The 12,857-nt window shown below is 37.1% G+C and overlaps 1 protein-coding gene across 1 annotated transcript; it reads right to left on the reverse strand.

Annotated features, from left to right (window-relative positions):
- Positions 1–951: 951 nt before the first annotated feature.
- LOC133868182 (calcium-transporting ATPase 9, plasma membrane-type-like) lies at positions 952–11,531 on the reverse strand. Its single transcript, XM_062305005.1, has 4 exons — positions 11,445–11,531; positions 8,038–10,325; positions 2,046–2,206; positions 952–1,157 (listed from the first exon to the last, which is right to left on the reverse strand). Exons 1-4 carry the CDS (start codon positions 11,529–11,531, stop codon positions 952–954), a joined length of 2,742 nt encoding a protein of 913 aa, XP_062160989.1.
- Positions 11,532–12,857: the final 1,326 nt, after the last annotated feature.

A 12,857-nucleotide genomic window follows, 5' to 3' on the forward strand; every position in this document is an offset into this window, starting at 1 on the left:
CGGATTGCTACGAGTCCTCCAAGATCGGACTGGGTCTCTCAAGTCTCAGGTCTCCTAGAAAATGGGCTCCAATTGGTCACGGGTTGCAGAGCAATTTCGCCGGAAATCACTCCACAAGCCACCAATTGTCGTGCCTCCTGCTCCTCCAGCAACAATCCATGGAACCCACTATAAATCGGCGCCTCTGGATGGTTGGATCTTCTTCGATTCTATCTCCCAATCTCTCGGGTTGATCTTTCCCGATGTGCTCTCTCCCTTGATCTCAATCTCTCTCTCTCTCTCTCTCTCTCTCTCTCTCTCTCTCTCTCTCTCTCTCTCTCTCTCTCTCTCTCTCTCTCTCTCTCTCTCTCTCTCTCTCTCTCTCTCTCTCTCTCTCTCTCTCTCTCGTTCACTATCTCACTGTCTCTCGGTGTGGAGAGCAAAGAAGGAAGAGGAATCGGACTAGAGAAAAAAGGAAAGAAGAGAAAGAAGAAGAAAATAATAGAAGTGTGCATGAGAGAAGAGACGAGAAGAGAAGGGGAGGTATGAGTTCTAGAACAATCTAAAAAAAGTAGGTTAGTTCAAAAGTTAATAAAAAATAGTATGTATTTAAAGTAGAGAATATTTAGTGAGTTTGGAATTTACAGCTTTTCAAAACTAGGTAGCTAAAATAACAAAAGTGATATTTTTAGTCAAAATTTGCTGAAATTTTGATGAGTTCACTACAAATGCTCTAAGGCTGCCGAAGGAAAGGAGAGGAAATCTCTTGCCAGGTGTTAGGTCTAGATTCAAATTCACCAAAACGGGCCTTGGGTATATGGTTTCAAAATATGTGGGCTGGCCAATGATCGAATGTGGGCCTTATTCTCGTAGTCGATGAAATGGTACAAACAAGGAGGCGGTTATCACGTGCACCCGCGCGGGGATCAAATCACGTATCTAAACTTGGGGAATGCTTGGACGACCTTTGCCTCATGGTGAACGGAAAGTGGGGCCGAAGAGACAGTCGAGGGTGACGGAGACGCCTGTGATATTGATGAAGTGGAGGTTCGTAGTCGAGGGAGCTAAAGTTGCTGTCGCTGACGACTTTGGTGAACGGAGGGTTCCGACTTCCGATCTATCACAGGGCTTCGCCAACGCTGTGATGTCAATGTTCATCGCTCTCTCTGCAACAATGCCTGTGTGCCAATAAACAAAAAGACAATAGGCTTTTGGGCCTCATCATGGGCTCAATTCGGCTTCGTAATTGACTATGGAGTGGGCTATAAACGGGCCAATCTGATCAACCAATCAATCATAGTCAATGCGGATCGTCTCCATTTTCTTCCTGCCACTAATACATTGGGTTTTTCATTTTTGATAAATGGTTTTTAATGATTGTTTTAGTCAAAATTAAGCTAGAACCCATTAAAAAAAAAATTCACAAAAACTACCTTAGTTTTTTGGATGTGCTACAATTCATCTGCAATTTTATTTTTTTTGATTTGCGCAATTTCTCTCTCTCTCTCTCTCTCTCTCTCTCTCTCTCTCTCTCTAACATGAGCACAACAATTCATGCACATTGGCGGCAAGCATGACCGAACAAGTTTTTTTTGGCTTAGCATGGTGGTTTTAGCTATAGGTGAGTATGGCGCATCCATATATATCTTTTGTTAATCAAAACAGTTTGAAAAAATAGTTTTAGGCAATACTATCATTGTTTTCACAATAATTAGGTCTTTTATTTTTATTTTTTTTTAGATTTTAAATAGGAATCTTCGTCAATTTACTATTTAACTAATTAACAATGTGTCATGTGACTATCGTTTGACACGTTATGTGCTAATTACATGTGTCATATGACACAATAACTTTAAATTGGTACAAGTACATAGTTAATGTATTCTTGAAATTATTAATATATATATATTACTGAATGTATTAATGCATGTACATACAAGTATATATATATATATATATACAAAAGCTAGTAAACCTAGCATTCTATACAGTGATTAACGTAATAATACAAGTTATTCTAACATTTGTTGACTAGATTGGTAAGAATTTCGACAACTGCAAATTACTGAAGATCTCGATCCTTTCTACATGCACCACTAAGAATGGGAGAGGAGGACTGGAATTGCCATTGATGAGTGGCAGGTCAACATTAGAAGTAGATTCTGAGGGAGAAGACGGTGTCATGTTAATGGTAATTCCCACATGTGAGACAAATGGTCCAGTGAACCTATCCATGATGCATCCAGATGTCCATTTTGCAGCCCAATCGGTTGCCAATAAAGTCATCCCAAGTAGAAGACAGATGAACCACTGCACCCAATTCAAATTTCCAGTCCCTATAAGGATATGTGTAGTCTCAATAAAAGCCACCTGGAGCACCAGAACAACACCCACAGCCACCCAAAACCAGGGGTTACGATGAATACCCCTAAACACATTCTTCTTCTCCGGCTTCCTTTTCTAAAGATGTCAAATTCTCCATTTTCTTTTCCCACACTTTCTCACCGTCCAAACATTGTCTATGTTCTCGGATCTCCAAAACCCTAACGATCATCATTCTCTTGCGACAAGTCGGCGAAAATCTTTGTCGCCGGCCACCGGGGCCTGGTCAGCTCAGCCATCGTGTAAAAGCTCCGCCACCGGGGCTTTAACAACCTGATCCTGCGCACCCACACCGAGCTCTACCCCACCTGCTAGAGTGACGTGGACGCCTTCTTCGCAGCTAAGAAACCCCGGTTTGTGATCCTCACCACGGCCAAGGTCGGTGGCATCCGCACCAACAATTTTTGTTAACTATTACTCCATTTGTTTCGACATAAAATATTTTCTGTTGAAAAATACTTCCACTAAAATCATTTTAAAAAAAATTATTTGAGTTGAAAACATTTTTTGGCATTTGGCTTGTATGAAAAATTAATGACGAAAGTGGCGACAGCTACCACCACTGCAAGTGTCAGGTGACCTTTAGCGCCAGCGAACAACGACTTTTGGCAAACTCGGGTGGTGGTTGCCGACGACGACAGAGAATAAAATGCGAGAGAAGAGCATTAGCCAAATCTAAAGGGTTGAAAAAATTATAGTACATAAGCCAAATCCTAAAAAAAATAATTAGGAGCATAATTAGCACAAAGTTCAAAGGTCTAATATGCAAGTTAATACAATTGTTTTTGCTGATTTGAATTAATGAAATTTCAAAATAAGAGTATTATTGTAATTTGTAATAAGGATAAATTTTGGAGAAAAACTTCACTTAACCCTATTAAACTTTCATCACATTTGTAATTACTCTCATAAACTTAAAAAACTCTCAATTTAGTGTATCTATCTTTCAGTTTCTTTTTTTAATTTCTTCCATCAGTTAAGATTTTCTGTTAAATCTTAATAGATATGTGTCAAATTTCTCAAAATACATTTCTTTATTAGGGAAAAAAAAAAATTGCAAGTTGAAAAATCGTGACCCCTTGTGTGTGTTAACAATCAACCTTAAAAATAAACCAACACAAGGATTTAGGTGTTGATTAGGATTTAATAAAATTTACAAAAATACTCATGCTTGAATTTTTTTTTTTAAAAAAAAAAAAACAAACAATGGTACTTTGAGAATTTTGACATGATTTAACGGAAAATCCTAACGGATCAATAAAATTGAAAAAAATGATATATTAAATTGAGAGTTTCTAAAATTTATGGAGTGATTTCAAAAGCGATGACCGGAGTTCAGTCATGAAGTTTTCCCATAAATTTTTCTTTCCAACAGGGTTTAGGGTTTTCAATTTAATCTACTGAATTAACATATGTTACAATATGTATCAAAATCACATATGATTCTAACTTGCAAAATTTAATAAATTAACCTGCTCGCCATCTTCCCGGACGTTTCCTCAAAATTCTCGTAGGAATTATCTATTTGTTTGATCAAAGTTCTCGTAGAGTCGTACTAGTGCAAATACAAATGGCTTGAAGCCGCTTCGGATTTCCGATCTTGACAGTTCCTTTTTTTTATTATTAATTATTATTATTATTATTTCTCTTCTGAACAAAGTTTGTTCTAGGGGTTTCCTCGAAGCATCGATCTATGCAATACAAATAATGGATAAAGTTCTTGTAGGAGTTATTTTTCTTTCCTTTCTCTTTTGACAATAGGCTTCTGGGCCTCATCATGGGCTCAGTTCGGCTTCGTAATTGACTATGAAGTGGGCTATAAACGGGCCAATCCAACCAACCAATCAATCAAAACAGTCAATGCGGATTGTCTCCATTTTCATCCTGCCACTAATACATTGGGGTTTCGATATATAGTTTTTAATCATTTTTTTAGTCAAAATTTAGCTACAACCCATAAAATAATAAATAAATTGGCAAGAACTACCTTAGTTTTTTTGGATGTGCTACAATTCCCCTCTATTTTTTTTTTTTTTGGATTTGCGCAAATCATCTCTCTCTTCAAGCGCAATGGCTACGAACATGACAGAACAAGTGTTTTTAAGTTTTTTTGCCTTTGCATGGTCGTTCAAGCTATCGGTGAGTATGGCGCATCCATATATATCATTTGATACTTGTGTGACACGTCCATCGTTTTGATAGTTAGCAGTGTTATCATACAAAGCAGGGGGCCAATAAGGCAACTCATAAGTTGGCAAAGGAGGGTGTCATACACGGTAGTGATCGAGTTTCGTTTAACGTTATCCCTGATTTTCTTTTTTTGTTCTAAACTCAGAGCAACAGTCCCTGGTTATTTAGGGCTTTTTGGGCTCTAGTTGTAAGCTTGGTTATGCAATGAAATATCGGTGATATTTTCTTTTAAAAAAAAAAAAGAAAAATAATCGAAATGGTTTGGAAAAATAGTTTTAGGCAATACAATCATTGTTTTCGCAATAATTAGGTCTTTAATATTTTTTTAAAAAAAATTAAATTGGTATCTTTGTCAATTTACTATTTAACTAATTAAAATGTGTCATGTGACTATCGTTTAACACGTTATGTGCTAACTACATGTGCCACATGACACAGTAACTTTAAATTATTAGATTATTATAGATGAAAAATTTTATTTATAACTTTTTTTTAATTTATAGTATATTTGTAGTTTAAAACATATAATTGTATTATGTGACACATACAGTTGGCACATGACAAGTTAAATGAGTAATATGATCATCTCTGTTTCAAATGAAATGGATAGCATCTATTTCATTATCAAAATTTAAAATTAGTACATCTACTAATATATATAATTTCCCATTACTTAAATTTTTAAAAGGTGTATTAATATTGGCTTTATATACATAGTTAAATGCATTAACGTTAAATCATGATCATATAATGAATACTTTGACATGATATATTGTTAATTAATTAGATACTAAGATGACACAGTGACTTATTTAAATTCTTTTTTTTTTTTTGAATAAACTTAATTAAATTAGGAGAAAAAAAAATTGAGAACTTAATTTTTGAAATTAAAAACATAAAAATTAAATTAAAATTGCACGAAAATTAAAAGGAGTACATTTGTTTTCGTAACATGAACAGACACGGTTGACTGGGTTGACTGACTTGGTGCATCAATCGAAGTCAATGCTCTGCTAACAAGCGAGCGAGAGATCGAGAGAACTCGATCGTGAAGGAAGGGGGGCAGGATCGCCGATAAAACCGTTCGACCTTTACCCAATGGCCAGTGTGCCAGACAAACGGTCATTCTGGGATCACCAACCATCAGGTAATGCCATTTGTATGCTCTGCTTCGCTTTGATCCATTAATGCTGATGACTGGAACATGAACCATGCAAGCTTTTATAAATCAAACACAACAAAACATATACATCTTTGCCGTTGCTGGAATATTGACACTAGTTTGCTGATGTAATTGTGGTTTTCTGTCTTGTTTGACAGCTTTGGTTTGTTTGTTGTTTGGGTTTCCAGCTTTTCTTGCTGGTTTGTTTGTGGTGGTTTAGAGCTTGTTTTGCTCTTAGCTTGTGTTCTGTTTCTGGTGGATTTTGCCATTTTGGTGTTTGTACATGAACATTTGATTTTGTTTTCAATATAGTTTCACTTATTCATATATATATATAAAATAAAATAAAATAAAAACAACAACAACAATAACAACAAAACATATACACTCCATTAAAAAACTGGATCAAGACCTCTAGATTTTGCATATTCCTATTTAGAAAATACGAATCAAACAAGCTTTTGTAAACAGACAAAAGAAAACACGAACCAACTAATTTCTATTTAGATTCTGCGTATTTCTGTTGAAGTTCATTGAGTTTTGCTCTTCTATAAAAGTCACCTTAAGGGAAGATGTTCACTCAAGGCTTATAAAGCCCACGACCTAGGCATACTTTGGCAATGTGGGACTTTTAACAGGCTCCCTCACGTGTGGCACTATTGTCTAAACAATTGTTGAACAGGAGAGAATGCCCAACATTGTTTAAAAGTCATGCATGTGGAGCATATGAGACTCATTGATTCATTTGTACTTAGTTCTTTCTAAATTAGTCTATAGATATTAAGTTATTGTTAATAAAGTTTTGTGCACATTTATTATATTATCCATGGAGATAAAATTAAAGTTAGACTCAAATAACTAATGGGAAGTTTATTCATAAAGTTTAATAGCCCGTATATATAGTACTCATTTAGGGAATATTTTATATGTAATACATGGAAGGGGCGACTAATTATATAAAGTTTTACAGCCATGATTCATGTATAATATTCCTTGTGTAAGTGAGAGAATTTTATGAATGGTTGAAATAAATAAAATAATGATCAAATTGAAGAACCGATTATCATAAGGATATGTGTCATAAGGGTCAAGTGGAAAAATGTAAGAAATTACATAAATGTCCCTTTGACACATTTAATTTGTTGTAACGGTAAAGGTTAAATAATTATTTTTTTTTAGAAAGAATGAGTAAAACTATATATTGACAAAAGGAATCAACCGTACGACAAAAGACTTACAACCCAAGCAACAGAAAACAGAACAACTAGAAAAAACCCTCTAGGAATATCCACGCTACACTCATGAAACTAAACCAGAAACACCCAAAAAAAAGCCCTGCCCACAATGGATCAACTAACAACTCAAAATACAAGCATCAATATTCCATTTGTGACAAAGAATAGCATTCCCCATAATTTTTGGGAATTTGCCATTTCCGGAAACTCTACACCGAACTGCCCAAAAAATTTGCTTCAAAATGGTAATTATTTAATATAAGGATTTAATATGATTTATTCCACATTACATTACATGATAAAAACGGTTGTTTTATTAATATTTCTTATTTATTTTCCTTGATGGGAGGAAAATTCATCAACTAACCAATTAATGACGAGGCCAGGGTCCTTGGTCTACCTATATAAGGAGCTCCATGCATTCATCTTTTGGCACACTTATAAGCATATGCCAAAAGACCTCTATGAAATCTTTGTTTTTTTCTAGAATTCTTGTTGTTGCATAAATTTATTATCGTTTTGCTTTAACAAAGATGGCTTGAGGTATTTTTAATTCCGTTATTTATTTATTCCATTAGCATTTTATTTAAGTAATATTATGCTTACACGACAAGCATTGGATTTCAAGCTTGTACCTAGCAAATCAGCAATAAACCACCGAACAACATCTTCCCCAGTCCACAAGCAGATTCTTAACGGTCCAAACAAGTATTCATTAATGCACGCCAAATCTCCTACTAAAGCTGCAATTAAAGAAAACATGCACCTTACTTTCTTGGCAGCCATAACAAAACAAAAAAACACTAGAACCAGCAAAACCCCACAAGCACATCTTTTTCCTAGTGGCTAGAGTATCCCTAAGAGCCAATCAGAGAATGAAAAAATGCCTAGGAATGGCTAAGAAAAACCACACAAATTGCTAGGAATTTTGACGACTACAAATTACTGAAGATCCCCGATCCTTTCTACATGCCCCACTAAGATGGGAGAGGAGGACTGGAATTGCCATTGATGAGTGGCAGGTCAACATTACAAGTAGATTCTGAGGGAGAAGACGGTGCCACATGTGAGACAAATGGTCCAGTGAACCAATCCATGATGCATCCAGATGTCCATTTTGTAGCCCAATCGGTTGCCAAAAAAGTCATCCCAATTAGAAGACAGACGAACCACTGCACCCAATTCAAATTTCCATTCCCTATAAGGATATGTGCAGTCTCAATATAAGCCACCTGGAGCACCAGAATAACACCCACAGCCACCCAAAACCAAGGGTTACGATGAATACCCCTAAACACATTCTTCTTCTCCGGCTCCCTTTCGTTGACTATGTTAAATACTTGGCAGAGAACGAAACTGTTAAAGATAATGGATTCACTAACCTTCTTGCTGATGCCCATGATAGCCTGCCCTTTAAATTGGAAGAGCACTAAGATGGCAGTCTGATATAGAGCTTGACTGGCAAGGTTTCTCCACATAGCCTTGGTGATCAGCGGTTCGGTTTGTCTCAGTGGCGGCTTGTCCATCAGTTTCTCTGTCGGTGGCTCTCTCATTAATGCAAGACCACCTAGAAAGGTCAAAACCCAGATAGCCCATTGCATTTGGATTAACGAAATTGGAGAATATCCAAAAGATAAGGTTGTGATGGCAGGTATCAACAGCCCTGCAATGGTCATGGCGAGCTCAAATTGGATATACTTGCGAATATTTTCATAGGTACATCTCCCGCACTTTATAATGGTGACCAATTGCAATAAACTGAAATTACCATCCTTGATGATGATCATGTCAGAAGTTTCTCTGGCCATTTCACTGCTATCACTCTCTATCACAAGCCCCACGTCAGCTTCTTTCAGTGCTGGAATCTCGTTTGTTTTGCCTCCAACCATTGCTACTCTCTTGCTTTTTTCCTTCAAACACTGCACCAGAAGGAGTTTATCAGATGGAGAGCAGCTTTCCATCACGGTGAGATCATCTACTTTACTCATCCTCTCTTCGTCGCTGTAATTTCGAAAGTTTTCACCTTCAAGCACCAATCCATTTGAATCGAGAGCTTTGGATTCCAACCATGACACTTTATCATCTGAATTCTCTGAAACCAGTATGATGTTAACTCCAGCATTTTTCAAACCTTCTCTTGCTTTGCTTTTCTCTGTCCAGTCCGTGCCAAATAGTACTGCGCGTCGGTTTAGTGTTAGCCAAGCATCTTTGTCAATGCAGATAGTTGAGACCGAACCCATGGTGAGCCAAGCCAAAGGTTTTTGCGCCAAGGCCTTGTCAGACAGCATCTTCTTCCGCCAATAGTCAATGGAGCGCGAGATTACAAAAGGTATTCCTCCCTTTACTCCAAGCAGCGACATAGTAAGTGTGGCGATTAAGGTACAGAACTTCCCATTTGACTTCATGAAAATTCCGCTGATCGCATCCATTATTGGAGTTGGTTTCCCCTTGAGCTGCGGGAGCTTAGATTTAACATCTTCATCTCCAAGCTTCAAACGGAGAAACAATACTAGAAGGATGAGGATAGGGATTAGAAGGCCAATAATATGCAATACAGTATTCACTTTGTCAAGTTCCGCTGGTAATGGGGTCATGCCGGGGGCTCGGGTAACCTGACTCATCAACTGACCCAATGTTGGATCCGTGCCCACTGATGTAACCAGCATGCCACCAGATCCACCAGTCACCTTTGCACCATCGAAAAGAAACGGCTTATTAGCATCAATGGTGGAACAATGACCCAGTTCCAGTTCTAAGGATTCACCTTTGCACCTTTGGACCGGAGGCTCCCTCTCGAGGGGCACTATGTGATCACCTGCGACTAAAATATCAGAGCTTGACACTTCCTTTTCGTCTCCCCCTCTCTTGACTACAACTTTTCGAGGCGTTTCCGATGGGTTTTGTTTTCCTGACATATTCTGCAAAAGGTGGAGCTCTAAGTAGTTTTGAACCACAATCACGATGATAACAGCAATTGTGATGACCCCGTAGAGAAAACCATCAGTCATGCCGTTGAAACCAAAGAACAGTGACAGCCCTGCAGCCAGGACTAGAAGCCAAACGGTGTAATCATTGATAGCTTTTAGGAGACGTGTAAAGAAGCCCGGTTCAGGACTCTCTGTTAGGGATAGTACAGTGCTGGCTTGCTCATCGCTAGGGAGTCCGTTCTCTAAATCAGTACCCAAAGACTCCACAATTCCTTGGAAGACGCCTCCAAAATTCTGTAAAGAATTCTCCGCTACAATCCTGGCGCTGGCAGCGTGGGCTTGTTGGAGTTTTGCATCATCCGAATGGACCGAATCCATATTTATGGAAACATGAGGTAATGCTGAAGGGATTTCCATTTCCATGATTGGCAGTACTGTTTCTGGGTCGTTCTGAAATATAAAAAAGAAAACTGATAAGAAATGGGGTTCAAATCCTGAAAGAGAGGCTCGATGCGTCTATAAATCCTTCTTTTACTTCTCGAATGCAATCTGTTTAATTTCTCACAGTTCTTAATTATGATTTTTATTTTTTCTTTCTAATGAAAAGAACTGTTAGCTTCAGACGCAAGTTATTGCATAGGAAACATCACATTAAATGCTTCAATGAGCAAACACAACCAACCCCAGGTTACCGGCCTCTAAAAGGAAACTATGTATTCAAAACCAGTAATTCCTGATCAGAACCGGCCGGCAAAACTGACCAGGTTTAGAACGACCAACCAAACTGTAAGTGTAACCTGAAGACCAACCAAAGTTGCACTATCATGTTGTCTGGTGTCCTTATGTTATACCGAAAGAAGCCTTTATCTTGTGGTTGGCCGTGCAGAATCGTTTAACCACTGGTGATCGTCTCTTAGTGTGGGGTTTTCAAAGATGTAATAATTTAATGCAAAGAGTTTAAATGTTGTTTTGTTAGTACAGTTTGGAGGACATGTATGCAAAGATGTAATAATCTGGCTCCTTCCCTTGATTGGCAGAGAGTGCTAAATGAAGGTTGCAGGACTTGGAAGAAGAAGACTATGATAGGAGTGCTTTGTAGACTGGTTTTGAGTGCTGTTGTTTATAACATTTGGAGAGCCAGGAATGCCATTAAATTTCAAGGTCTTCCTAAAACTGAGGAGCAGATTCTTAAGCAGATCTTTTGGGAAATCATATCCCGAATTTTTGGGAAAGGAAAGTTCAAGAAGACTAGTGAAAACGTGAACATGTGTCAGCTTTGGAATTTAGATGTTTCTTGACTAATTCCAGCTAGTTTGGTTTTGGTTGTTTGTTTTGCAGCAGTTCTATCTGCTTGCTTTGTTGTTCTGTTGGTTTTTGTTGAAGATTTTTGCTTTGTAACCGTGGTTCTTAGTTGCTTTGTTGCTCTGTTGGTTTTGTTGAAACATTTGTTTTGTAACCTTGGTTCTTTGTTGTTAATAATATTGATCACTTATTCATGAAAAAAAAAAATTGCACTATCATGCAACGCACACACAAATCCAAGGGAGACAAATACGATAGAAAACTTACTGCTCCTGTTTCATCCAAGTTGGAGGAAGTGGATGATGAGTCTGTGTCAAAATCAAGAGAACCCTCCTCATCAGCTTTATCTGCCATGGATATGAGATTAGACTCGAGGTCCCCATCCTGGACGGAGCTCGTGGTTGACATGTGGGCTAGCTACAGGAGTACTTCTGCAGATACAGTATATATCAATACCAAGTAAATCAATCGATCAGTAACCAAAAAAAAAAAAAAAGAACAGTGTGGTAGAAGGAGAGAAAAATAGAATGAGTTGAAGAATGTAAAGAGAAGTTGATTCAAATAAGGAAATGCAGATAGAAAGGAATTACCTGGAGATTGAGAATCAATGAATCTCTCTTTCTGATCTTTGCTCTTCTGGCAATGGCCTATATATAATAATAGATAATTAAGAAGGCAAGAACCTGAAGGGATGTGAAAATGTCACTAAACTTTTTTGACTTCTATTAATTATAAGAAACAGTACCTCTAGGTCGGTTCATCTAGAACAATGGTAAATATGATAATGGCCAACGGGTGGGTCTTTATCAATAAGAAACTGTACTTTTCGTATACACGTAGGGAGAATCTGCTGAGCTTCTAGAATTTAAGACTGATGCTGACTTCTACGTTTTGGACCAGGATTCTTTTCAACCGTAGAGATCCTCATGCGCTTTACACGTGGGATCAGTGATGCATAGTAGTGGATATTATTATTATGGAAATGCTTGCTGCACAAGAATTTGTGCACAACCACTCATATGAGTGGCTTATTATTAATGCTCCGCACGTAAGAATGCATGTAGCGTCGGGAGCTTTTAGGTTTTGGAAGGTCAAATTGAAAAAAAAATAATTTGAGGGGGTCAAAATTATAAATTTTTTAAAAAATAGGAGTAAAAATTAACTTTTTTTTTTTTTTTTTTTTGGGGAGACCTTTGGCCATATATATATATATTTGACAAATTCACCAAAAGAATGTTGTTTTTTAACGGCTCAAATAAAAACATTAACCACATATGCGTTATCACTCTAAAATAATTAGTCAATTTGAAACTTCATTAGAATCCCTTATAAGCTCAGTTTCATCTAATAGGATTAGATATAGGTTATATATGTTTATATTGGTTTAGTTAATTGTGTTGCTTTTTGAACAACACTTTGGCAAAAAGGTAAAAGTAATATAAAACCAATATATTTTTAAAAGAGGCTTAAAAAAATTTTAAACAAGTCCAAAACACTAAAAATCAACCTAAATTATTGTCAAAATCGTTTAAAATATGTACAAAGGAAGGCTAAAAATACTAAATTATATAGGCACAAAAGACTCATTACATAATATGTGCGGATAGCGAATAATAATCGCAACAACCAAACGGATACGGTTACTAAAAACATAATGTAAATGTGGATATCAGGATGCAG

The sequence above is a fragment of the Alnus glutinosa genome, chromosome 5, assembly GCF_958979055.1.
Source record: "Alnus glutinosa chromosome 5, dhAlnGlut1.1, whole genome shotgun sequence".
Taxonomy (NCBI): Eukaryota; Viridiplantae; Streptophyta; class Magnoliopsida; order Fagales; family Betulaceae; genus Alnus; species Alnus glutinosa.

Excerpts from the sequence above, each read along its gene's own strand:
- LOC133868182 (XM_062305005.1), bottom strand. The coding sequence starts at position 11,531 with ATGGCAGATAAAGCTGATGAGGAGGGTTCTCTTGATTTTGACACAGAC. Across the intron at positions 10,326-11,444 it reads ACTTGGATGAAACAGGAGCA|AACGACCCAGAAACAGTACT; the intron begins GTAAGTTTTCTA and ends TTTATATTTCAG. Across the intron at positions 2,207-8,037 it reads TCTGGATGCATCATGGATTG|GTTCACTGGACCATTTGTCT; the intron begins GTTCACTGGACC and ends CATCATGGATAG.